This window comes from Mirounga angustirostris, unplaced genomic scaffold, assembly GCF_029215605.1.
Source record: "Mirounga angustirostris isolate CCGP_5_RB_7025 unplaced genomic scaffold, mMirAng1.0.hap1 SCAF_7, whole genome shotgun sequence".
NCBI classification, from domain to species: domain Eukaryota; kingdom Metazoa; phylum Chordata; class Mammalia; order Carnivora; family Phocidae; genus Mirounga; species Mirounga angustirostris.
The window spans coordinates 109,327,300-109,355,122 of NW_026991715.1; the positions used below are offsets into that span (position 1 = coordinate 109,327,300).

The 27,823-nt window shown below is 41.2% G+C and overlaps 2 protein-coding genes across 6 annotated transcripts in view; one reads left to right on the forward strand and one right to left on the reverse strand.

The window, feature by feature from the left end:
* Positions 1–8,282: 8,282 nt before the first annotated feature.
* Positions 8,283–26,631, reverse strand: MFAP3 (microfibril associated protein 3). 3 transcript variants are annotated; one of them, XM_045902176.2, is made up of 3 exons: positions 26,497–26,631; positions 16,083–16,547; positions 8,283–12,480 (listed from the first exon to the last, which is right to left on the reverse strand). In XM_045902176.2, exons 2-3 carry the CDS (start codon positions 16,375–16,377, stop codon positions 11,687–11,689), a joined length of 1,089 nt encoding a protein of 362 aa, XP_045758132.1. In that variant the 5' UTR covers positions 16,378–16,547; positions 26,497–26,631; the 3' UTR covers positions 8,283–11,686. The 3 variants fall into 3 exon arrangements, with proteins under 3 accessions (XP_045758132.1, XP_064452693.1, XP_054369883.1); XM_064596623.1 differs by lacking the exon at positions 26,497–26,631 and having other exon boundaries at positions 16,345–16,515; XM_054513908.2 differs by lacking the exon at positions 26,497–26,631 and having other exon boundaries at positions 8,283–12,395; positions 16,083–16,220.
* The window catches only part of FAM114A2 (family with sequence similarity 114 member A2), a 33,353-nt gene continuing 32,059 nt past the window's right edge, over positions 26,530–27,823 (forward strand). For 2 of the 3 annotated variants that reach the window (XM_045902182.3, XM_064596622.1), the window contains exon 1: positions 26,530–26,630. The gene's annotated coding sequence lies outside the window, so the exon portion shown is untranslated. Of the gene's footprint in view, positions 26,636–27,823 lie in introns of all 3 variants that reach the window. The other variant, XM_045902188.3, reaches the window with a different exon arrangement.

The following is a 27,823-nucleotide window of genomic DNA, read 5'->3' on the forward strand; positions in this document are numbered from 1 at the left end:
TATCACCTATCTTCACCATAGAGATTAATGATCCCTTTCAAGGTATTGATTGTACCTATGTTGTCCAATAAGATAGCCACTCCATGGAAGGAGCTCTTTTCAGAGGCCTGACATTAGCAGTGACAAGCTTATGGCTTTGTGAACATATTGGAGGATACTATGCTGGGTTTTAAAATGTCTAAGAACTTATTTTACAGATAAAGTCCCTCAAGTGTGCAAAGATATATGTCCAGAGATATTTGTTACAGAAGTATTTATAAGAGCAAAAGATTGGAACCATCTAAAATGCCCATCAACAAGAGTTAGTTAAAGGGTACATCCCATTAATGGAATGCCAGAAAGCCACCCAAAAGAATGAGGCAGATCGATAGGCACTCCTACAGGAAAATGTCCAAGATATAGGGTCTGAACAGTTCCATTTGGTATGGTTCCATTTGGGTAAAATAAATACAATGATATAAGATACATATAGGAAGGTGGGAAAGAAGGAGAGTATAATCTTATTTGTGTAAACTGAAGATAATTATGTAGAATATACATAGAAAGGAAGGGAGGAAGGGAGAACACTTCTGGAAGAATGTATAAACTACTGCTAATATATAGGGAGTATAACCAGGAAGCAGGGAAACAAAGGAAAGATTGTGTTTTTTTTGTTAACCTAAAACCTTCTATTTTATTTTTAACCTAAAACCCTTTTATACTGTTCATATTTTAAAATAATATGCATGTATTAACTTATCATTTAAAACCCAGTTATTTAAAAATAATAAGAAAAATAGAGGTTATGTGACTTGTTATTAACACCCTTGGGAGCTGCAAAGAAAGCACAAAGAAACCATGCAAGCATAATTCTGCAGGGATGCTCAGAAATTAAGACAATGTTGGGTCTTAGCAGAACTTATACTGATACATGCAAGCTCAGGTTAATAACATGCTCAGAATAGATAGAACAGGGATAGCAGCACCGAACACAGGCAAAACAGAGTTGGCCAAGCTGTTAGAGGAATGATATTCCAGAGCACAAATGTTGGACAGATGGATGGTGCAAGATGCTTCCCAAAATGTTACTAAGTCTCAAAAGAATACAGAAAAATATAATATGTAGCATGAGTTCTTAATTCATAAGGGGCCTCTTTTTTTCCTAAAGGAAACATTCACTTATTCTTTTTCCTGTTTTATTGGGCTAATGTGTTAGCCATCAGATATTAAGCTATACAATTACAGAGGGATCTTAATACTTCCTGACTGCTTTCTCTGTGCCCACTGTTTTACCCTCACAACTCTCCAGTGAGGTAGGGTTCTCACAAATAGGTAAAGTGGTGTTCAAAGAAGTAACTTAAGCTTGCTTGGTAAGTAGGTGGTGGAGACCCCTTTGAGCCTCCTGCCCGCTAAGCTAGGTGCCTCTCAGCATTGCCGAAAGTGGAGGGCCCCATAGGCATCTTCTTCTGAGGAGAGGAAACTGAGGTCCAGAGGGGAAGAGACTCCCCCAAAGCCAGGCGGGCCTCTGTTCCTAGTGCATGTTCATCCACCCTAACAAACTTCTCCTTAAAGCAGACGGTTCAGGCAATGTTGAACTGAATTAAACTGGGCTCTTACATGAACAATATCGTAACAGGCCTCCAATAATGAGGTTCCTTTCTGAAACCTGTATTTTCCAAGCCTGAATATCCTCTTCTCGATTTTTGCCCTGTCTGTGACCCGAACACCACCTGTCAATTCCATAGTTTGTGGAAGGTGGATGACTGTGGCACACCTATTTTAATTTTGTCCAAACCAAAAATATGTGTGAAAAAAAAAAAGTGTGAAAGCACACATGGGTTTAGCAGGTACTTAATTTTCTTATAACACACATTTTGAGGTATAATGCTGACCGTGTTACTCCTCTCTTTAAAACCACTTAAGTTGTTTTTAGAATGAAGACTCAGATTCCTAGCCTGGCCGTCGGGGAGGTGGGGTCTACGGTCTGGCCCCTCTGACTCTGCAGCTCTCGGGAGCCATGCTGGTCTTCTTTCATCTGCTCAAATGCACCTTGGTTCTTAGGGTTCACAGCCCCTACACAAGCCTCCCCATGTTCCAGGAACACTCTTCCCCTGAGCAACTTGTTTGTAAGAATCAGCTTAAAGGCCATTTCTTTGGGGAGGCCTTTGAGAGTCCTGTCATACTTGTACTTGTTCACTGTAATCTTCCCCAGCAGACTGTGGGCTCCAGGAAGGCAGGGACCACATTTCTCTTGCTTATCACTCTGGGTAGAGTTCTCAGTAACCAGCCTGCTGGTGCTAATTACCCTACTTGTTGATTAAATCAATGAGAGAAGAGAGAAAAACCCTGGCAATACACACAAGAGATCTCAGAAAGCATAATAGTTCTACATTCCTGTGATTTCAGAGTGTAGCACTATCTGATACCCAAATATAATAATATAAGCTTATAATGAGGTCCCCAAGTTAGTGACAAAAAAGGCTCTGTTTAGTGTGCTGTCAGAGAAAGTAGCACTAAAATTCATTTGAAAATTATTTCCATTAAAACAGTCCAACTGAAAAAAGTCTACTTATAATGGGAACATTAACTATCCAAAAAAACCCAAAACACTTAGCAAAATACCTATTGATGCCAGATAAACAGAGTATTACTCTACTTTGAATTAATGTAAGCTGTATTTATGAATTTTCATATTACGAATGGGTACATTTCATTTTCCCCCATCTTACGCAGTCCCCAGGAGGTTCACGGGTAATAAAACAAATGAATTTCTTTCTCCATTAGGCTGTCACTGCCACTTTCAAATGGCTCCTTGCCGATACACTCCAATATTTTTCTCATAATAAGTGGTAAAGCCTTCAGCCTTCTCATTTATCTTAACCACTGCCTTTGTGTTTAAGGAGAGACAAGTAGTATAAAACCTTCAACCTACATCAGGGAAGGAGGTAAGTTGAGGCAAAGATGCTAAATGATTTAAGTTCACACAATTATTCAGTATTCACCCATCCATCTTTATCAATGATGCAACAAATATTTAGTGACTGCCAACCTTGGTGCCAAGCTCTGTTTTAGTTGCTAGAAATATAATAGAAAATAAGATAGATTAGGTCCCTGTTTTCATGTAACTGATCCTCTAGCTGGGGGAAATTGCTGACTGAGAGGTAAACAAAGACATAAAAAACTAATATCAAATAGTGCTGTACACTGAATGTTTGTATCCCTACGAATTCATGTGTTAAAACCTCCCCGTTAGTGTGATGGTATCAGAAGGCATAGCTTTTGGGAGGTGATTAGGTCATGAGTGTGAAGCCCACATGAATGGAATTAGTACCCTTATAAGAGAGGCCCCAGAAAGATCTCTCACTCCTTTCCAGTTTGTGAGGACACAGCGAGGAGACAGACATCTGTGAGCCAGGAAGCGGGTTCTCAGTCTGTTGGCACCTTGATCTGACTTCCCGGCCTCCAGAACTGTGAGAAATAAATGTGTGTTGTTTAATCTGTTCTAGCAGCCCAAATGGACTAAGGCAGATAGTGACCAACACTGTGATAATAACAAAAGAGAGTTAGGTAGCCCCAACTCTAACCTCAGCCCTGGGTGCCCCTCCTGTGCTGTGGTCAGGGAGGCACAAATGACAAATGAAATGGGGACAAATGAGCTGAGATCTGCACACCAAGAAGAAGCCAGTGAAGGGCCCATGTAGGGGAAGATCACTGGAGGCAAATGGAACAACAAGACCAGAGGTTTTGAGGTGGGAGCAAGCTTGGTGTTTGAGGAATAGCAAGGAGCTCAGGATGACTAGGGTGTAATGAGTGAGTTGGAGTAGTAGGTGATGAGCTCAAGACACACAGGAAGGACCTACCTCATACAGGGCCTGTGGGCCATGGGAAAGAGTTTGGATTTTCTTCTACAAGTTTCTTCTAATGATGGGAAACACTGTAGAATATAAGCAGAGGATGACATGATGTGACTTATGCTTTTGAAAGTTCATTCTGGTTGTAGTCTGGAGAATGGATGACCTGGGGAGAAGAGTGGAAGCAGGGAGCTCAGAGGGGCCTCAAATAGCACACGCAAGAGGTGATAGTGCCTTGGACTGGGATGGTGTCAACGGAAGTAGAGAGTAGTGGGTGGATTAGATACATATTTTTTTGAAGTGAGACAACAGAACTTGCTGATCTATTGAATATGAAGAGCGAGGCAAATTGAGTCAAGGATGACACAGGTTTTTGGCTTGAGCAAATGAGTAGATGGTGGTGCCATTTGCTTGCCGAGAGAAGATGGTGGGGGTAGAAACTGATGTATTCTTTTGTTATCAGGGCAGGGAATCAAAAATTCTGTTTTGGGTGTATTAATTTTGAGATGCCTTTTAGTGATGCCTGGCCAAGTGGAGATGCCAAGTAGGGAGGTGTTAGATCCACGAGTCTGAAAGAGAGCATTTAGAGCCTAAAATATCCATTTGGGAGTCACCAGTGTGAAAATGGCATTTAAAACTTTGAAAGTGGGTTATGTCACCAAAGAAGAGAATGCTGTTGGAGAAGGGGCAGGCACACCCCCCAAGCCTTCATCCCTCAGTCCCAAACTGACCAATGGTCACGGTCATATATCATAACACGAGAGTTTCACCCCTCCCATTGCATTACATTAAACATTTACTGTCTCTTCTATATGAAAGGTGTTACCTTCGAGGCCACAAAGATAGGTGACTGATACACGATGCCATCTCTCAACCTGGTCACAAACTGGCAAGGAAAGAATAACTATAACATAAAAGGAAGGATATGTTAGTGTATTTCTAAGGGGGTGGAAGAGTCCTCAAATGATAAACTTGGGGAGACAGATTGGGAGCAGATCCTGGAGGGTCAAGAAATTGGATTTGTTTCCTGCTTTGATGATAGGACACTATCGAAGTTTCCTGAGTTCCATGATCAGATTTACGCACATCCTTCCCCTCCATGACTTCCTCACCCTTCTGGTGTCTAGCTCAAATCTCCCCTCAACCACAAAGTATTACCCATCCTCTGCTACCATCATCTTTAGCTCTTCTGCATTTATTATCTAGTGCTAATCCATTTAGCACTTGATGACACACTGTCTCTTTCAGGTGGTTTACTGTGGAAATAACTTACCTTTCCCACGGATCTATAAATTCCTTCTAAGTGGGATCCATGACTTAAATCCATAGTTTCTTGCTCGGGGATAGGAACATAATAAGTCCTCAAGCAGTGTCTATTGCTTCAAGTGTCCCTTCTTTAGGGAATTCTTCTCTGACCTCTGATTAGATCAGGCATTTTTGTTCTAGGCTCTCACTGAATTGTTTTCTAGCACACTTCTCAGTTTTTAATTATATACCCTCTGTGTAACTATTTGAATAGGCTCTGTCTTCCCATAAGGTTGTAAGTTCCCAAGAGCACAGATCACCTCTAATTTTGCTTGTGGTAGCATCCCTAGTGTGTGTGCAGCAAACATTGGTTGGAAAATTGAATAGGCATGGCCTGTGGTGCTCAAGGGGTCATGGGGCTCGAGGGGAGCAGCCTCAGCAGGGTCCGACTATCTGCCGGTGGCTTCTGAAGGAGCAAAGACATTCATGTGGCAAAACTACTGCACAGAGGGTATTTCTACTGATGAACTTCCCTTCTGCTTCGGGACAAACTATTTCCCAGGGGGTGCCTCCTCTAGTGGAAGGAGGCCCCTTGAAGGCTGACTTATCATCACTCAGGGCACTTGAGTCCTCCCTTTCGCACAGCTGAGCAGGAGGCAAAGCAGAGTTCCCAACTGTCAGGAAGAATAAATGCGCTGGCAGTAGCCGCAGATCTTCCAGGCAGATGGAGTGACATATGTATATTTACATATATATTTCCTAATCAATAGGTTCCAGTGAAAACATGAACACTCAAGAACATGACTGGAATTTAAGGAACTCTGAAGAAGTTTAATTCTTTAAAGAAAATCAGCACAATTATTTCTTTAGCAGCAGATGACTTCAGGACAAAACGGTGCTATTGAATGATCAAACTTTCCTCCCTAAATAGGTAAATCTCCTCTTCCAAATTAGGTACTTCTAGCATTTCTTCATTAAAAAAATGCATTTCAGGGGTCAGCCAAAACAAGCTTTGAAGTCTTTTAACCAGATTTCTGGCCCCTGCCTACTTCTCCCTCTCACCTCACCAGCCACACAGGCCTATTTCTTCTCTTTCCTCCAGCAGGCCAATCTTGTCCCCTAGGAGCTTTGTCTTTGCTTATTCCTTTGCCTGGAGTGCCTCTTCCCCTAAACTTTGAATGTCTGGGCCCTCATCAGGTGGGTCTCAGCCCAATGCCTTCTTTGGAGAGGGTTCTCTGACCCTGATTAAAGATGCCACCCACCAGTCACTACCACTGCGGAGTCCCTGGCCCCTGGAAGCACCTGGCATATAGCAGGTGGTCAATCAACATCTGTTAATGAATAACCAGTTTAAGGTAAGACAATTATGTCCCAGCAGAATCCTAGAACTTATCTGTCTGCTATTTGAGCCATGTATATTGGAGACAACGTAAGTGATGGCTTCAAGATTTATTTTATTATTATTATTATTTATTTGTCGGAGAGAGAGAGAGTGCACAAGCAGAGGGAGCAGCAGGCTCCCTGCTGAGCAAGGAGCCTGATGCTGGACTCGATCCCAGGACCCTGAGATCATGACCCGAGCTGAAGGCAGACGCTTCACCCACTGAGCCACCCAGGTGTCCCGGCTTCAAGATTTATTGTTTCTGATTCTTGCTTTGTCAATGCATGTGAATATCTTCAAGGAACATGGCTTGCAACTGTATCCCCTATAGAACCCTGTTCTGCTCCTGTTAATTCGTGTGAAGATGACCTTGTTGCACATTACCAGTTGCCTACAACTTCCATTCTATCCCTACTTCCTTCATAATAGAACCCTTTAAGGCAATGTGTTCAGTTAAAAAATACACACACTCCTCTCCCCAGGCTTTCTTACAGCGACAACAGGTGGCCATGTAATCCAGCTCTGGCAGTGGAGTGACAGGAGTCAAGTGAGGCTTCAGGAAGGCTATCTTCTTGATAAAAAGGTAAACTCAGATGCTATGTGTCTTTGCCCTTTGACCTTCTACCCTTGTCCCTGCCTGGAATGTAGCCATGATGCTGAAGGTGCAGTTGTCTCGTGTGGCAGGTGTTATCAGTGTTCTGCCCATGACCCCCCGACACTCACCATTCCTGTATTCAACACAGACTTCCTTCCTGAATGCTCCTGTGACTCGGAGAGCTTTTGCCGGTTATAGGATCAGGCTAGCCTACGTGTGGCAGGTTGTAAGTGCCAGAGTTAGTGAACTTGGGGGCAGCCCTCAATGACAGGTGGGAGTTGGTGCATAAACATCCGAGCTCCTTGGCCTTCAGGTGAGACCTCCGAGGCATGAGCTACGTATACTGGGAGCAGACAGAGCTCCCTGAGGTCCCCAATGGGACTGAACAGCAGTTGCCCAAAGCAGTAACCCACTCATTAATGCGCCCTGGATTTGGCTTCCTTTTCCCTGTCTCACTTCCCTACTCGCCTATCTTCTTGGGATCACCTTCCAAATAAATTACTTACAGATGAATCCTTGTCTCAGGCACTCCTGGAGGAACCCAATCTAGGACATTTTGTGACCATGTGGATCAAAGCCACATCCTACGGGTGCAGAGGAATCTAGAAGCAGCCTGAGTCCTTGATGCTGGATTTGAGCCCTGCATCAGCCTGGGACTGGCTTCCTCTGGACTTACTATTTGAGAAAAATAAACGTCTTATTCGGGTAAGCCACCACAACTGGTTTTCTATGGCATGCAGCCAAATGCAACTGTGGTATTTAGGTGATGAGTTGTATGGTTACCTGTTCCGTTTGCCTGTCTCCTGAGCTCCTGTGCTTTTCCATCATCACCCTTCAGTCCCATGGGACTGCAGGCATTTGCTTGTACCACAGGTACCCCTCCCACATGTCAAGTCTCATCAGACTTTATATACTAATTGTGTTTTCCAAAACATGTGCTAAATCCTCTTTAGGCCTTTGCCAGGAATGCTCTACCTCAGAAGTGAAAAACTGCTGCACTTGGGTCTGCTAACTGCATCCTCATGGTAACTGTGGGCAAGACATCCATCTTAGTATGGCCCATAGCACCAAAAACATATAGATGCTTATTAAATATTTGTAAAATTAAAATGCGTAACTATGGAAGAATCTAAGTTGAATCAAATTTACTCCTGTTTAAAATCGTTAACATCAAATTCCATCACACATAAAAATGAATATATACTCAATAAAAGATTTCAGACAAATGAAATAGTCAATTGAACATTTAATAAATATATTCAAGCATCATTTTTTAAAAAGAAAGGACAAAATCTTAATGTAAGTATTCATTAAAATGGTGACCATTTAAATGTCATCTGAACCATACCAAATAACACTTACTTTTATGAAATGTGTTGAGAACCTAGGAGTTTATGTATAAAGCTGAGCATTTTCCAAATTCCCGGAGTAGATGAGACAAGATTGTGTTCTCTTACCAGTGACTCAGGAGCTAGGATCTACTTGTGTTCTAAGTGCTGGCGTGCGAAGACAAGGCGGGCACCCACGGCCGGCTGTGCTCTGGCCACTCTGGGACCCGCGAGACAGAGTCTGATCTAGGGTGAAACTACGTGCAGGGCGTGGAGAGGAATGCACCAAGGGCTTCACTGAGGCTGGAGGACCAAACAGAAAGCAGCGTGCTTTGACTTCAAAATGCATGTTAAGTGAGGCAAAGAAGCCAGGAACCTTCTCACAACTGTTTCAGATCAGCAACTCCTAAGGTATTTATATCAAGGTAGTTGGGAGAACTACAAATGCTCACTGGTCCTGAATCAAAAATTTAACTATCAGAACAGATGCGACTTTGAGGATAGGCTTATCAAACTACCTAAAACTCAAGTTGGGTATCAGTTCAAAAGATGCCTGTCCTGGTTTCAGCTGGCAAGGAATCTATAAAATGTTTACATATCTATTTTTGGTAAATTTATTTCACAAAGTCACCATTTCATTTCATAAGGACAGTAAGGTTCATTAAGTCACAATACAAAATTTATAAATGAGATGACAGGACTACTTAAACACATTTGCTGAGTAAAGGCATTTTTACTAACTATAAAATCCAGTGAAACTTTAAAAGATTAATTACACCACAGTTACTGTCAAAAGACTTTTCGACCGTAGTTTAAGTTCAAAAGGTTAAGGATTTTACAAAAACATAACATGAGACAATTATATATGAAGAGTATTTGGTTAGATACAGAAAATAATAATGTGTGGTTTTCTTCCTCTGGGAAACTAGTTTTAGAAAATAACACCAACTCCAATTAAATTTTGGCTACTATAATTATCACTGGCACCATAATCTGGAATATCCAAAGTAATCCAGTTATTTTGGCCACCAAATTAAGTCACCATTATGTTTCTAAAGGTGACACACTGAAGTAGCCTATAGTTATACAGTATTGTGTAAACTTAGTTTTTTTTCATTAGTTCTTGTATTTTTCCAAAGTCCCATTTCCCAGGACTCTGACCATTAAATAGGTCTACCTTAAGGTCCCAAACACTCATGTCCATTGTGAGAACATGTGGGATAAATCCATATTCTTTAATGTGAGAAGCTACATTCTAAGAAATGACCCTAAACTCACTACACTTGGACCAGGTTGGAGGTACTACCTAAAGATCTGAGGGATGGTCAGGAAACAGACCTCAGACAAGAGATTTTAGCATTTTTAATTTTTCACGAGAAACAGCCTGGGAAGGGAAAAAGTGTTCTATAATCTAGGGTATGGTGAAGAGCCCTTGCTCTCATAGCCAACTGTATGAAAACATTATTCCTTAAAGACACGCAGGTCCATGAGCCAAGACAAGCTTTGGTTAAATGATTGGTAGCTTTTGTTTGGCTCTGGAGGTTTCCATGGAAACAGCCTGAGAGACAGAAAAGGCAGCATTATCCTCTTTATCCATAATGCCATCTGATAAAACTGCACACTGATTCATTCATGCTATCCAGAAGAGATGTATTACTTGTGATAAGCCTGGACAAAGGGAGGTGTGAGCTCTATCTGGTTATGCGCTCTATTTCCTTGCCTTCCTCCATCTGAAACCTTAAATTAAAATCCTGGTAAAAAACCTCTTCTGAACATTTCCCTCAGGAACCTCTAGTTCAAGTAATGCTTCAATAATCAGAAGCCAAATGAAGAAACATGAAGAACCAAATGGAGCTCAACTGCCAAGTTCTTAAAAATCATATGACACCAAGCTTCCTGTAGCTGAAGAAATTATTCTGAAGAGTATTTACAATTCTATATCAGGCCTCAGCCAGGCAAGAAATACTGTCTCAAGTGCTCATTATACACAGCTGAATCAGGTGGCATCACCCATAATTTTTCTCCCTCTTTCTATCTAGATCACTTGTGCGTGTATATCTATCTATGAACTGGTACCTGTATCTGTGCCTATATATTTAATATATTCATATATACCACACACCATTATCTAATCTTATTTCAGGTTAGTGCTTCTAGGGAAGACCACAAAAGCAGCCCTAGCTCAGAATTCTGTATCGGAAGTACACAAAAATAAAAACCTCAACAACAAAATATATACAAAATAAACCAGATAAGGAGGCATGCAGCCTTTAGCACCATATTAACAATCAAGGAGGGCAAGAGGGTTGACAGAAATCTAAAGACGAACCCAGCTCTGAGTTTCCCCTGGAATGGGATCCCAAACACAGAACCCTCTTACAGAGTCTAGTACTTTCAAAAAGGGAAAGCCTGAGAAATTCTGTTAACAGAAATGTCAAAAATCCATGATTTGCCAGAGAGAGATGATTTGACATTGTTTCTTATTCTAAAAGCACTGAAGACACTATTCCTTAAGAACAAACTGCTCACTTTTGGAGCTCAGTTGGGAAATCACTGCCAGCTCAATGAACTAAATGATACTCCAGTAAGTCAGAAAGGCATGATCTATCCCCCAAAAGGACCAATTTACTCACGGAAAGTAGTTTATTAATGAGCAGTTAGCTCCCTGATATCTGTATAACAATACAGACATTGGCTACACCAAAGAGACCCAACCTAGCACATGTAATTGCACATTCCACATGGCAAAACATCTGGAAAACACCCATACCTCTATGCACTATGGCACTGGTATGGGAATCTCAATCACAAAATAAAGTTTCAGCTTTATCCTTTCCATAAAAAGGGACTTAAAGTCTAGGGAAGGGTTTACTTCAAGATGTGCTAATGATTCTGGTCGTTTAAAGGGGACAGGTAAGTTACAGGGCTAGAAATGACTTTAGATATCATCTAATGCAAATCCCCCATTTTACTGGTGGGAAAACTGAGGCCTCAGGTAAGTGTCAGCCCTAACCACTAGAAGAACCATGACCAAAAGAGAAGCCATGGAACTCTTAGTGTGGTACTTTGTCCATTATGCTTACCTCTCAAGCTCCTTTAAATCTTAACGTGTGTCATTTAATCAAGCTGAGAAATACCAGGTATGAAAAACACTGAATTTTTACAAAGATTTTGGCAATAATTCACATTCTGATGTGCTTAATATTAACAAAGGGGAAACCCCCAGTTATCTTTTGGTAAAAATGTTATTTCCTGCATGAAACAGGTTCTTTATGTGAGAGCTTTTTTTTTTAGGTATCAGCATAGCTCACAACTGACGGCTTTCCAATGTCCCATCTTTGGAGTAAGAGTTTGATTCGGCAGATCCAATATCATCAGGTGGGCTAAAATGACTGCTGTCTTGAGAATCTGTATCAATACTTTTGGTTTCTGACTGAAGGTGGACAGAAACCTGAACTGCTATCTCCTGGCCTTGTTCATTCAGAGAACCATCATCCGAATCTCCTCCCGGTGAACTACTCCGGCCCATCTCTGGGTTAATGACATAGATGCCACCTTGACCATTCAGGGCTGGTCTCTCTTTAATTCTTTCTCCCATGTCATCTGGGTCGTCCACTCGCACAGCCTCAAACATCTCCTCCACAAAGGCTCGACAGTTTAGAATAAGGGGCGGAAGAGGGACGCTTCTTGCCAATTCTTCAATGTAACGAGCAAACTCCATGGTCTTAAATTGTGTGACTTTGGCGAGCTCCAGAGTCTTGGCTGAGGTGATGATGGGGATGCGCTTTGCAATCTCAAAGGCCTTCTGAAGTTTCTCAGCCCCTTCAGTTCTGAAGAATTCATTGATAGCCTTCTCAGTCTTACGAAGATGGCTGCTCATCATGCACAGCCGTGTGACATTCAAGATGAGGGTGATTGTAAAGGCAATCAGGCAAACAATCATGTAGTAGACACTCATGTCTCCTGAGGTGAAGATAACACGCAGGGTGACAGAGTAGGAGGCACGAATTGGAGAGCTGACGAAACATGTATAGAGCCCTCGGTCATCGAAGACTACACTGGTGATATTCAGGAAGTTATCAGAAACCAACCATTTTCCACCTGATAACCCAACAGAAATTAAAAAAAATATAGCATAAAGAATATTATTACTGAATAAGCCAACCGCCTTACCATAAATATGCCACCTCTTCATGATAGAGTGCTTTACCTCATCTTTTAGGTTCTGCTACTTGTTTAAATCATGTAAGAGAGGACTTTTATGTCCAGAGTAGGAATTTAAACAGCCTGGAAGTTAAAAAGGGAATCAAGATCTTCCTTCCTGATGTGAATGATTACCATAGCTACATTTCAAGGCTAGATATAACAAGCCTTTCAGGGAGACAGGTATGTCTATATAATGCTAAGTGACCAATCTTAAAAAAGAAAAAAAAGAAGTGTGTGTGTGTGTGTGTGTGTGTGTCTGTACACCACAATCTCTAACCTATACATTTTCTTTTTTTTTTTTTTTAAAGATTTTATTTATTTATTTGAGAGAGAGAGAATGAGAGAGAGCACATGAGAAGGGGGAGGGTCAGAGGGAGAAGCAGACTCCCTGCCGAGCAGGGAGCCCGATGCGGGACTCATTCCAGGGACTCCAGGATCATGACCTGAGCCGAAGGCAGTCGCTTAACCAACTGAGCCACCCAGGCGCCCTAACCTATACATTTTCATATACTAGAAGGAAATGCCTCAGAAATACCAAACAATGGTTATTTCTGGGGTAATGGGTTGAGTGATTTATATTTTCTTCTTTTTATATAACTGTATTTATTTTTGATAACAAGAGACAAGTTAAAAAAAAACAAACAACCCACCCCACCAATTTAGTGCATTTTTCAACCACTAACTGGTTAATCTGGCATGGCTTACACATTTAATTTGTTTTGTTAGAAAAGGTTTGTTGATGGTATCTTGATTTTCTGGCAAGAGTAACTGAAGCACAAGCCAAAAGATATGTGTCACAAGTCAGGGTAAACAAACTGCTTGGCACAGAGAATAAAGTTGCCCTTAAGATGCCAAAAGGATCTTTGGGTTAAACCTAAGACATGCTGCCTGTCTTCCGTATACGAAGGTATCTTCATTCAGGGAACATGTACACAAAAGTATCTAAGAGTATGAAAAGCAAAGCCTATGGACTAACTACCCACCTTGATTCAACACCCTTTAGTAACTTGGCTCTGCCCACACAATTCTGTTTGTGGTCAATTCTCAGTGTATCCTGTACTTTAACTACAAAAGCCATTCAAAGATGGGATGGATGGGCTAACCTGGGGTGTAGGCATGAGTCCCAATTACTAGAGGCACTGTCCTGGAGGAGGCTGGGGTACTGCTTCTTAAGCACCACCTGAGTGCCTTATCTTAAGATCTTGAAGTTAAGAGATCTTCAAGATCTCTTTCATCCCTGAGATTCTATAGTTCTGGATTATTTTAGTGGTACATCAATTAGTAAGGACTCTAGATTATGCCCATTTTTATTGTCATCAAAATTTACCCAGGGCGCCTGGGTGGCTCAGTTGGTTAAGCGACTGCCTTCGGCTCAGGTCATGATCCTGGAGTCCCGGGATCGAGCCCCACATCGGGCTCCCTGCTCAGCGGGGGGTCTGCTTCCCCCTCTGCCCTCTTCCCTCTCGTGCTCTCTGTCTCTCATTCTCTCTCTCTCAAATAAATAAATAAAATCTTTAAAAAAAAATTTACCTAATGCTATAGTTATATTTAAGAGACATCACTTCACTAATGTAAAAAAAAAAAGAGGAAAATATATAGCTATGGAATATATTCATTATTCCACAAGCTTCTGTTCTATGAATTTGGAGCTATGAAAAGGCTATCCTATGAATCCAAAGTATGATGAAGTACATACACTCCATTCATCAACCACTGTACTAAGACCACAATGTAAACTCTCTAGCTTACTTGCTGATAATAGCTCAAGATTTATGAACCTTACGCTAAACTGACAGGCTCTTTAAACTCCTCTCACTGGAGATTCATAAAATTTAATACAATTTTCCAGAGCTGCTATTGAAAGCATCAATGATAGATGTTTGTGGTTTTCAAAGTGAAGGAAAAAAGTGAAATGAAACTGCCATTCCACTTGGTTGGTCTCATCCTAACCTAAGCTTTGTTGATGCGGTCAGTCTGGAACGATCACACCAATTGAATAATTCAGATCTCAGATGTGTTTGGTTAGGATCCTAGAGACCAAAGGAAGTAAGACTCTAGATCATTGCATCCAAATGTGAAACCCTAAATCATGTTCAAAATATACATTCTGGGCACTATAGAGATCCTGACTCAAAAGATCTATATTCTTAAGAAGCTGATTAAAAATATTCTGTTCTTGGGGCACCTGGGTGGCTCAGTCATTAAGCGTCTGCCTTCGGCTCAGGTCATGATCCCAGGGTCCTGGGATCGAGCCCCACATCGGGCTCCCTGCTCGGTGGGAAGCCTGCTTCTCCCTCTCCCACTCCCCCTGCTTGTGTTCCCTCTCTCACTGTGTCTCTGTCAAATAAATAAATAAAATCTTAAAAAAAAAAAATTCTGTTCTTTCTAACAATTTAAACTCTTCAATCCCCTGGTGGCCACTCAGTTTATACAAAGTTAGAGTGTTTAGCGTATACTTTAGAAGAAAACATCATCTGTCTCCTTTTCTGTTTTCCATTCTAATATGAATAACCAAATATCCTTTCTATTCCAAGAGGTTAGACTATCTTTCTAGCAAAAAAGATAAGGGCCTTTTCTGAAAGTGTAGCTTATGAGTATCCCAGAATTTAATCTTTATCCCATTGATTTTTCATGGTGATTTCTTTTTGAGGTACTTTAATACAAGTAGTCTTCAAAAAGATCTTTCTAGCAGAATATTAGTTAGGGAAATAATATTCTGATTAAGATGTGTTCACAGGTTCACAAACAGCAAAATCAAATAAAAAACTGTCGAAAAGGGGGCCTTGGTTGCATTACTATGTCTGGGTGATTTTTAAGACTGAGAGGCAGAGGTACAAGAGAAGCTCTCCTGTTTTTAAGTAAATTAAGGTATAGCATAGAAAAAAATTGAGCTGGAAGGACTTATAGAGCTCTTTCTCAGTGCCCTTCTAATTCACAGAGGGACTTAAAGTTCTATGCACAGAGCTATAATCTTTTAAAAACCATCCTGGATTTCCTCTAAAATTTTCAGTGACTCATTTCCAAACAAAATTTTAAAATTTATGACAAATATGTTTACGTAAGTCTAGCCACAACCCTTCCTCGTGTATTCACAAAGGGCCATCACGCTCTATCATTCACATTGTAGTCTAGGTGAATGGGGCTGTGCAGTGCACAGCCTGCACAGCTGTCTGCAGCAGCCCTGATGTAATCTACCTTCAGTGAAGAAGGAAACCAGCTCACCAACAGGAGAGATGATCGCTCCCTGTCATCATGTGAACATCTTTTAAATTCATAACTATTCTTTCTTTCTTCTTCTGGTTGCGTAATTGTAACTATTTTGCTTTTTCTCATAGTTCTAACACTCCAGGACTTTCAATAGTTTTAATTATTCCCGCTGGCACCTCATCACTGAGATGGGATGGGATCTTCAAGATCATATGCATATGCCATCAAACCAAGGAGACAAAGTAACAGGAAACTAGTGACCTTGATTAATTATACGCTGGCATAGTTACCTCTGCCTCTGCCATCCAGGTGCTGTCCTTTTGAGTTGTACCAATGGACATCTTCATAGTGGTTGATTGTGAGAAGACACTCGAGTGAAACACTAGTTCCCTCTTTGGCTATGATGACATCGTCCCCTGAGTGGGAACCTGCTGAGAGCTCAAAGCTTGGAGGAAAGGATGAATTGAAGGAACTACGATTTGTTCCCAGTGGGGCCATTTGGGTGAAGCCTACATCTTCCAAAACAAAAGCAGCTGGCACAGTAACACTCACCACTAAAGTGAACAGGCAACAATGTGGCTTCATGGAAAAACAGGAGGAAGTCTTGTTTAGATATGGAGAACTCAAAAGCTTCTATTCTGTAACAAGAGCACGGTGGGTAATTTATTGCTTGGTACTGGGAGTTCTCCAAAAAAGTGGGAGATTCAGGCGTATTTTGAAATCTTCAAGATTAAAAGATGTGAGTGGAGACCAACCTAAAAGAAAGCCAGATATAAAGTTTAACCAACAAAGACTCATAATGGGGTGAAACTCTTATGTTCTAGAAATGAATAGATGTGAAATTGATTAGAATAACTGGCGCTGACATCAGGGAGCAAAACAGAAAGAACACCACCTAAAAATCTCACACAGAGACAGCAGAACGCGCACTGAACTAGGAAATGGCAGGCAGACCTAGATTCTGGTCCTGGCTGTGCTACTAACAAGCTGTAAGACCTTGGCGAGTAGCATTCTCCCTTGGCCGTTTTTCTCATCTGTCAAATGAGAGACTAGATGAGACCTCTCTAACGAGTCTTCTGGTTCTAAAAGACTAGGATTCTATCTTACTCCGACAAATCTTATGCAACAGGGAGCCAGTGAAGGCTAAAATATTTAGCTTAACGATCTTTTATTTCAACCTGCACCTGTAAATCAACTAATACATCATGATCATAACCATGGAGCTCAAAATTTGAGCAACCCAAGTACATAATATATTAGCTTTAAATAATGCAGGGATACTTAAGGTAGTTCTCTGTTTGTTTTAATATTGGAAAAAAAACTGCACTACTACATACACATAAACAGTTATTGACTCCTGAGAATTTAGAACCTCCCTCTTGGGCAAGAATGTTAGACAAAAGAATTTTCCTTTAACAGTTTTTTTAGTATCAAGAGACAAAATACAGTATATTTAACAGTTCATGAAAATACCAAATTTTAGCTCAAAGTCTGCAAAATCCAGGGAGGAACTGACATCTTCAACGTCTAGTTAGTAGAAATGCAAATATAAACTACAGGGAAAGAGTGCCGGACAAATAAAATACCACAAACAACGAACAAAATATCCCAGCCTGAGAGTTTATGTGATTATGATCATCTTCCTGGTAATCTGATTCCTCTTTTAAATCAATGCCTCTCAAAGAAAAATTTCAACTTCCATTTCTATAAAGGACAGGATGAAATGCCTAGCTTTATTTCCTATAAAGGCCCAAAATAATTAGTTTTGGAAATGACTCTCCTTTGTACTTAGGCGAAGGCTGCTTGATCACAGAACATAAAAAAGCAATGGATCATTGTATTTAGCCATTAAACCTCTCAAAGTCTGAATCACAGTAAGCTGTAAATGTCATTTAATTTTCATTAGCCCTTGAAAGGATGGTTGAATGATAATAATTTTCTGTATCTTGCTATATCTTTAAAATAGAAGAATGGACTATTTAGAGTAAAACAAAAGACTTCAGACTTTGTTATACATAGTAGATTGAACACATGTGTTTATTTCTATTTCTTCCCCAAACCCAATTAAAATGACACCACAGGAAACAAAGAAATTGGGCATTGGAGGGGATTTCAGAAATGATCTAACTCATTCACTTTACAGTGACTTGCTCCTTTAAATTAAACTTTATGTTAGTAGGAGAACCCTGGTCTCTATTGGGCAAGAGTGGTGAGTGAAAACAGTGGAAAGAACACTTAGTAAATGACTGCCATAAGCCAGGCACCATGCTTGGAGCTTGACATGTGTAAGCTCCCAAGTTCTTTTTCAGTACAATATATATAATTGGTGGACAAAACTTTTGACCTTTATTCTAGACTACTGCTTCCCAATCGTGAGAGGAAATGACTGTGCTAAAAAAGTGCTCCAGGCCTTCCCTAGGATTTTGATAATGAGTTCCTGTGGCTGTATCCAAGTCAGCATTTTCCCAATTTTATTCATTTCTTCTATTGGCATGATTTTTTTTTTTTTGCTTTTTCTTTAAGTCAACTCATTATTTTACTTTCATACATTTATTTCAAAAGGAAAATCTATATTACATCTGTAAATAAAAGTAACTGTACACAGAAATACGATGAAAACAAAACAATATTATTAACTGCTATCTGCTAAAGGCTCTGAGCTGGAGGCCCCTCTCTGTCAGGAAAACAAAAATAAAGCAAATAAATCACCCACAACTCTACTTTATTCTAATAACACCTCATTTCTTATCCTGCCATCATCCTTTTCTTCCCTACCTATTCCACCGAGTCAGAACCACAATTTTATTATTTCATTTCATTTCATTTTAGAGAGAGAGCACGCATGCAGGCAGGGGAGGGCAGAGGGAGAGGGAGAGAGAATCTCAAGCAGGCTCCACACTCAGCCCGAAGCCGGGCTCAATCTCACGACCCTGAGATCATGACCTGATTGAAATCAAGACTTGGATGCTTAACTGACTGAGCCACCCAGGAACCCCAGAACCACAATTTTAGACTAGAGGTATACATTTTCATCTATTCACCTGTATCTACTGAGCACTTTCTATGTGCCAACCTATTGTATAAGGACACCGTCTCTGCCTTCATGTAGCTAAGTCTGGCAAAAGACACAGACGCTACCTAAACATATGCAAAATACGGTAAATGCTGCCCAAGGTAAAGTACAGGATGCTATGGTAATACCCATTGTGGGGAGCTAAATGTGTCACAGAGAGCCACCTTGAGAAAGTGAGTGTGCAACAGTACTTGAGGGATAAATAGGAATTGAGAATGGAAGAGAAGTGTCCTAGTAAAGGGACAGAGGAAAAAGCAGAGGGATCACTGGTTAGGAGGTGTTCAGGAAAAAGAGCTACAAGTTGTGGTAATGAGAAGGGGTGGCCAGAGTGCTGGGTCTGATTCCTGATTCTGGAGGGGAGCAGTCTGGGCCAGCAGCAAATCTGGAGGTGAACTTTGGGAACTGGAGTGGGAGGCCGAAGTAAGAGTAGGAGACAGTCGTCCAACAAGAAGAGGTCCAAGAATGTGGAGGCTCAAGAGTGGGACAGATCACCTGTAGGAAAGGGAATGTCCCCCCAGGATCAAGGCAGCTAGAGGAGAAGACCCTGGAAATAGAAAAAAAAAATGGACTCTCCCTCCCTGCTGAGATGCAGGAGCTTTGGAAGAATAAATAGCCTCCACATGAGAGGGCTGTGGGGCAAGCGGGGTCCTGGCAGTGTAGCTGCTGTGTGGAGTTCCTTCATGCAGCTTCCCTGAGTCTCCTCTCAAGTCCTGGCTCTCCCTCCCACGTGGTCCAGAGTATACCTGGATGCAGGATGGCTTTTCCCTGAACTCCTGTAGCTGTCACCATTACACTACTCACTGGCTCTGGTATGTGCCGCTCTGTACTGCTAGGCAGTCCACCCCATCTCACCTAGGAGTTCCTGAAGTACAGGGACTATATTTTTTGTTGCTATACTTCAAAACTAGCACATGTTCAGTAAATATTTACTCATGGAAATTAGTTTAAATTTGATAAAGCATGTGATATATCTTTGTAAATTGAGGAATGTTATGCAATAGGGATTGTAATTATTCGAACTGACATGCATTTACTAGCACTTATTATATTGAGACAGCCAATGCTAAAGATCTCCAGAGAACTTAAGAGGCATAATGCCTAAAGGCAGTCCTTGAGTCAACCCCAACTCTCAAAGTCTTCATTCACCATCTTGTCCTAGAATATAATAGTGGGGATAAAAAGATTACCAAGCCCAGGCTGACTACTAATATCCAGAGAGCTTGTTAAAAATACAGATTCCTGGGTCCCACCCTAGCCCTCGTGAAGAACCTCTGGACTTGGACTTTGGAATTTATGATATATAATTAGCTCCCTGGATGATTCTGAGGCCGAGGGTCCATGGATTGGCATCCAGAGACTATGACTATACTTCCTCATTTCCTTTACAACAGCATTGCAGACTGTTCGAACACTTCCAAGAAGAGAGAACTATCACTCACATTCCATTCTGGACTTAGATTATCCTCGATCAGCGGAACTGTAGGCCTCTGAGAAAGGCAGGGTAGCAGAGAGGTTCAGGTACAGTCTCAAGAGTCAGATTTCCTGAATTTGAATCCTGATGGATCTAACGAGCCTTGCAACTTTTGTAAATGACTTAATCTCCCTGTGCCTCAGTCCCCTCATCTTTAAAATAGGGAAATTAACAGTACCTGTTCTATAGGACTGTTGTGAGGCTTGAAGGAAATTGTATAAAACACAGGGCCTGGCAGTAGTAATCACTGAATAACCTCTAGTTATTATTATTGATTGTTCTTTTAGATACTATGCTAAAATCTACATCTGATAATAAAACCATTATTTAAGATAAATGGAACACCTTTACTCAGAATACTATGCAACCATTTAAAAATCTTGGAAGGGAGAGGGGAAACACTATTATGTAATTTCAATCTGTAATTTTAAATTTCACATTTTCCTTTTGCTCATTGTCAGTAAGTCATAATATGGATCAAACAGGCATTGTAAACTGAACTTGGGAGTCCAACCATGATATGTTACATTGTTTTTGTACATTCTGAGTTTGTGGTAAATAATCTTTGTTGTGATGTGCTTAGCTTACCTTTCCCTTTTTTGAGATCTGCCTCTATGTTCTGGGGCCCAGGAAGAAGTCAACCCTTTGGCCAACTAAACTAATCAGAAGCTTTGATCTTGGAATTTAGACTTGAGACATGGTGGGTTAGGGCCATTCGAGAAAGAGAAGGGGTTGAGGCAGTCAGGTTTGGGCCACATACAAAGAGAAGCAGAGAGACAGGACCACAGGGATGGAGAAGAGAAAGACAGTGGTGAAAAAGAAGAGAGAAGAGGGGAAAGTGGAGGGGGGTAGTGGGAGGGGAGCAGAGGGGAAGAGAAAGAGTCTCACTCAAGTGCTGCTCTGGCTCCTGACAGAATTCTACTTCCTCCCTCCAGTATGACTTTTTCTTTTCAAAGAAATAAACATCTTTATACAATTTCATTCAAAATTAAAACCATAAAAATTAAGACTAAATGTAAAAACAGGAAAGGAAATGGAGAAATGGTTAGGTAGGAGAAAAAAGATTAAGTTCAGCAAAAGTGACCGAATTGCGGCTGTGGCTACCAGGCAATCCTCATCATGGATTTCCACTGCCTCTCCTCCTTAGGCACCAGAGTGTGGTGCACAAACTACCCACGTGGTCAAGGTTTGTGGTTCCTATTCTGCACAGACACAACAGTTTGCCTCTATTAGAAGTTTAGAGAAACCTACAAGACAGGGTTTAGAAAAATACTATGAACACTCTTAAACTGCTGCTGAGCCAGCTATTTCTTAATGCTGCAGTTCACATCTGAGGCTAAGAGGAAAGAGTTCAAAAAGGAAAATCAAAGTGCCACCTTCCTACAAACAGTTAAAAAGGGCTATGCTATGCTTGTGGGTGAAGTTACTTGGTAGAATGTTTTATTACCTTTCTTTAGCCACCACAGAAAAGTGATACTCAAATTTAATCCAGCTCCTTTTTCATCTTTTAGGTACAATAAAATATAAGCTCTTCTAGGATCATGAATAATCAGAAATGTAGATGATTTTACCCAATAGAACCATTCTAAATACTGTCATAAAAAAATAAAGAAAGAAACAAAGAACAAAGAAAAGCCCCTAAGCTGTCATCCCTAACAGATAGCCTTGTTGCTGTTCCTGCCAACTTCAGGGAGAAGAAATATTTCCATTCTGCTCCAATTCTCAGCAGAAGTAAATAAGGAAGTAATGTGCTGATTTCCATTCTCATGGCTCAGTATTAAGTTGGCTGAGGAAACTGCTGTTTGCAGAAATAGTCCTGGGATAACACAAAGTGGGGAAAAACACTGATGCCCAGATGGTATTGGTTTCAAGTATACTGGGATATTAATGCTTTATTCTCCATAATTAAATGTGGTCTACGTTGTATTTACAGCTCATCTACTCTTCTCTGCCTGCACTGTTACACTTGGAAAATGGAGAAGATCCCCCACGCCGGGCACACAAATGGTCAAAGTGGCATTCCGAATTGGCAAGGGGGAGAAAAAGCAAATGAAGAGCAGATTGTTACTATTCCCCTATTCTTTGCCAAGAACAAACATAAAGCTGTTCTGCTTATACTCAAGCATTATGATAGAGATCTGAACCATAAAAGGGTTAGTAATACTCCAACAGAAATCACCATTTTGAGGATCATTTTCTGAAAAGATCCTAATTAAAACAGCCCTTACGCTCCCAGTCATATCTTGGAGCCATCACACACTTCGTATCTGGCATTTGGGCACTCAGCTCAAACTTCAACATATTTTCTGGCGCACTGAAAAACACCTTCTTCTGTATTTACCGGAGCTTTGTTTTAAATTCAGGATTATTTCCTATAACTGTGACTTATACACTTTTGCCATAAGCATCTGCTGAAGCTACTAGCTGCAAATGACAAAGATACCTACTGGATGTAGGATGTAATGGGCCTATATTTACGATCTCCTTACCCACTTTTTTTTTTCTCTGTAGTCTAAAAAATTAAACTCAGTATAACTAAAACAGAACTTCTCATTCTCACCCTCAGACCTATTTGTCAAGTATATACATATCTTGGATGATAGCCACACAATATAATTCTTTCAGTTTTGCAAGATCCAAGTTACAAGACCATCATGGCTTCTTGTTTAGTAGCATGGACTGAAGTGCCTGATCCGATCCCTGCACGAAGCCATGGGATTGTGAGGCCTTAGTTTTCACATCTACTGAATAAGGTAATTAACAGTAATGACCTCATAGGGTAGTTATGAGCATTAGATGAACTAATGTGGGTATATTATAAATACATGCTATTGTTATTATTATTCCACTTCCTAGATGTTTTTCAATTAAATCATACTGTGTCCCCACCCTAGGTCACAGTCCTTTTACCTTACCTGGGCACCATACTATTCTTCTAATTTCTAAATGGGTCTCATTAACTCCAACTATATCCCAAACACTGCTCTTCTCAGAACTAGTCCAGAACTAATCCAAGAAAGTCATTATGATTTAAAAATCTATTGGTTTTCCACTGCCCAAGAGATGAGCTTAAAATTTTGGTCAGGTATTCATAACTTTCAGGAAGATTCAGGTGGCAGAACAGAAATAGCCGGAGGAAGCCCAGTAGTATCTGTGTGCGGAATAATTGCTTGCTGAAGGAATGAATGGATCTAGAAGTTTGATCTTCAGTTACGCCTCTGTCACCAATTAGCTATGATCTATAGCGCTCTGTTTCCTCATCTGGAGGCTGATTATCATTATCATTCCCTTCTTTGCTTAATTTGATAATCTTCCCAGCTTCCTGTCATGGCTCAAAGCCTTAACTACACTTGTTTCACTCTAATCTCTCCAAATAACTTTTTACTTTAAAGTTCTGGTTCTAGTTGTCCCTTTTGCTTGAAACTCCCCGCTCCTCCCCACCAATATCTTCCTGTGGAAATTCCACCCTCTCTATAGTATCCAACTCGAATTTCACCTTATTCAAGAAGTCCTCTCAACCTTTATCCTCTTCATTTTGGATGAATTTCTTTTGCTCTGTCAGTCGCCTAGCACACTGAGAGTACTCAATTGTAAGACTTACCAGTTTCCCTCTTCTATCAGTTATCTATTTGTCCAAAAGACTATAAGCTTACAGATCACAGTCTAAAAACTTTCTCAGTCTTTGGCATAGGACTGGATTCAACAATTTGAATTCAGATCCTCATCAACCTGGCCGTTAGAAAGGTACTTGCTACAAACTTCTTGCTGACTTTCCAGAGTCTCAGTCTCTGGAAAGTGTAATGGAGATTTTTCAAGATATGGAAATAGAGTTTTTAAAATTTTAGTGGGGAAAACCCTCTAGGGTGAATTTGATCTGTAACTGGTCTTCTCAAATTGCAATTTTTGAGAACTTATATCAAATTAATCTGTGGTGCTTGTTAAAGATGAATATTTCTCGGCCCCACACAGACTTACTGAATTAGCACCTCTAAGGGCAAGGCCTGAGCATCTGCTTTTTAATGTGCATATAGTTTTAATGACTTACAAATCGAGCCCATATTTCCTTTGATTGTCATAACAACATTGCAATCCAGTGATTCTCGAAGTGTGGTATTGGGGCCTCTGGGGTCCCTGGGACTTTTTCAAAATGATTTTCATAATAATAATAGGATCTTATTTGCCTTTACATTCTCATTCTCACACAATATAGTGCAATTTTCCAGATGCTACATGATGAGTGCTATCACCAGAGAATGAATGCAGGAGATATGAGAATCTAGCTATCTTCTATTAATCCAGATATTAAAAAGACTTGTAAAAACATGTTATTCTTTTATTTATTTTTTATTTTTTTGAGAGGGAGAGGAGGGTGGGGAGGGAAAGAGAGAAAGAAAGAGTCGGGGAGAGGTCGGGGAAGGGCAGAGGGAGATGGAGAGAATCTTTTTTTTTTTTTTTAAGATTTTATTTATTTATTTGAGAGAGAGAGAATGAGAGAGAGCGAGTACATGAGAGGGGGGAGGGTCAGAGGGAGAAGCAGACTCCCTGCCGAGCAGGGAGCCCGATGCGGGACTCGATCCAGGGACTCCAGGATCATGACCTGAGCCGAAGGCAGTCGCTTAACCAACTGAGCCACCCAGGCGCCCCAGATGGAGAGAATCTTAAGCACACTCCACACCCAGTGCGGAGACCGATGTGGGGCTCGATTCATGACCCTGAGATCATGACCTGAGCCGAAATCAAGAGTCGGACTCTTAACTGACTGTGCCACCCAGCGCCCCAAACAATGCCATTCTTAAGTTTTTTGTTTTGGAAAACATTCTTCATAGAAATGCTACTTATGTTAACACATAATGAATTTATTATCTTAAATAAATTTTTGAAAGTTGTTTTGATACCTAAAATGGTAAGCACTGATAGATATAAGTCACATACACAAACTCCTTGGTGTTTTCAGTAAGTTTTACAAGTGTAATGGGATCCTGAGATCAAAATGTTTGAAAACTGCTGCTATAATTATTATCAGCAGCATTTTAAATGTAAGAGTAAGACACGGTTAAGTGATTTACCAGAGATTCCACAATGAAACCACAAATTCTATGCAATTTCCATCACCACAGAAAACCAGAGGAAATTACCTATTTTATACTTATACAGATTTTTTTGTTTTTGTTTTTAGAATAGGCATTTTTAACAAGCTACCAGGTGACAGTGATGCCCTTAAGTATGGAGAACCACTATGAAAAGCAAAGGAAACTATCTGAAGTTTTAGGAAGTGACAATTATTATATATGGACACTGAGATGATAATTCTGAAGGCAACAGATGGATTTGGAAGACCTCGGTTCTTAAAAGACCAAATCCCTTCACCTCTCTGGGACTTGGTTTTTCACATCTGTACAATGAAGCTGTCTGTAATGCCTCTTTCTGGCTTTCAGCCTGGGTTTCATGCATTTTCACTGCTAAAAGACAATTGAAGAGATGCCTCTTTCTAATGAAGGTCAGTCTTAGAGTCATAAATCAGAGCACATCACTCTTCTGCATAGAAACCTTCAATGGTTTCCATTGCTCTCCAAATAAAAGTCCAACTCCTTGTCCTGACTCATAGACACTACAAGATTTGGCCCATTTAAGCCTCTGGCCTCATCTTCCTTCCTCTTTTTGCACCAGTAACAGTGGCCTTTTTTCTTTTCCTTGACCTTGCTAAGTTTACCACTATAAGGCCTTTGCACTTGCTATTCCTGCCCCCTCGAATGCTCTCCTCAAGATCTTCATGAGGATTACTCCCTCACTTTGTTCAATTACATTATGCTGCTTAATTTTCTTTAAAGTACTCACAACCATCTCCCCCCCACCCCCATTTCAGATAACAGTGTTTGCTTGCTGACTTGTTTACAGTCGGCCTCGCCCCAGAATGTCAACTACTTGGGAGCAGGGCCAGTGTCGGCTTGTAACCGGTGTGTCCCAGGCCCCCAGGGTAGTGCCTGGCAGGTAGCTGATGCTCAGGAAACGGACGACGGCTGAACTGCAGCTCAGCCCTGGCCTTCAAAAAGGACCGGGGATATCCCAGCTCCCTTGACGTCGGAACCCGACCCATCGGCTCAAACACACGTCTCAGCAGCCCCAGTACCTTTCCGCACGACCCCGACAGACCCTCACTTACCAGACTGACAGCTCAGCTTGTTCTGGCCCGAGCGGAAGCTTGACCCGGAAGTGCTCTCGGGCAGGCGGGACCGCCTCGCACTGAAGGAATACTTCCGGGGCAGTAGGAGGGGTTTCTCGGCGGCTCCGGAGGCGGTGAGGTTGGCGGTGGCGGTGGCGGTGGGCTGGGTGCGGGGCTTCCAGGGAGGAGGCCGGCGGGGTGCGGGGGCTCGGGACTCGGGGCCGGACCCTCCAGGTGGCTGGGGAGTGGGAGGAGGTGGTCTGGGGCTGGGCTGCCGACACCTCCCGGCTGGACGCGCAGGCTGTAAAGCGCTTTGGTTATTGAAGCTCTACGTTTGTGTGAGGAACTCTCCTTGTCAGCGTCGGTGAAGTTGGGGGCGCTTGTTGACCTCAGATGTCCCGTTTGGGACTGGTCTTGTATGCGGGAAGAAGTGAGAGCGCCTGTTTGCCCGTCTAGAGACGGCCAATGTCAATAACGACAGTAATGACACAAACCATCTCCTCCGTCCTAATAGCAACTGTTACCTATGCGAGGCTATGTGCCAGTCTCTGTTCCAAGCCCCTCGCGTACCTCATGTGGTGGAATCCTTGTAGGAATCCTGCCAGGCAGGTGTTCTAGCCCCGTGTTACACTTGAGGAAGCGGAGAAGCAGCTAGGTGAACTGACTTCCTCGCAGTTAACCGCCCTCAGGAAAGTTGGAAGAAAATCGAATTCCGGAGCCCGTGCTCTTAGCTGCTAAACTAAACCCCTTCCATTTTGGTAACTGTGTGGCTGGAAGTTCCCAAGGAAAATGGGGGGAGGTATATGTGTACATAAAAATGTGTGCATTTTTATTTTTAAGAAAGGACTCAGCCATTTAATTTTACTTGTAATGTTTCAGTTCTTGGAGTGTTTCCACTCCAATTATGAAAATAACTTACACTCACTACCAGGATACTTGGAAAACTTACAAAAACATTAGTGCGATTCCGTATACCTGAAATTTATTCCTTTTTTTTTTTTTTTTTTTTGCTTTTCCTGGTAAAGTATGAATCCATTGAGAACAGGGATAGCACAGCCATTATAATGATGAAAGTGATGGTAATGAGAATATGAACAGCCACCACCTTTCCACCTAGCCAAATGTCTAGCACATTCTAGATGCTCATTAAATCTTTGTTGCACAAATGAAAGAGTAGACCCAGTGTTTAATATTTTGAAATATGTCCTTCCAGCCTTTTATAAGATTATATGAATTACTTATGTAATATGTATATTATATATTATATAGTAGTTGCCCCTCATCTGCAGGTGATATGTTCCAAGATGAGAGATGATAAAGTGCCTGT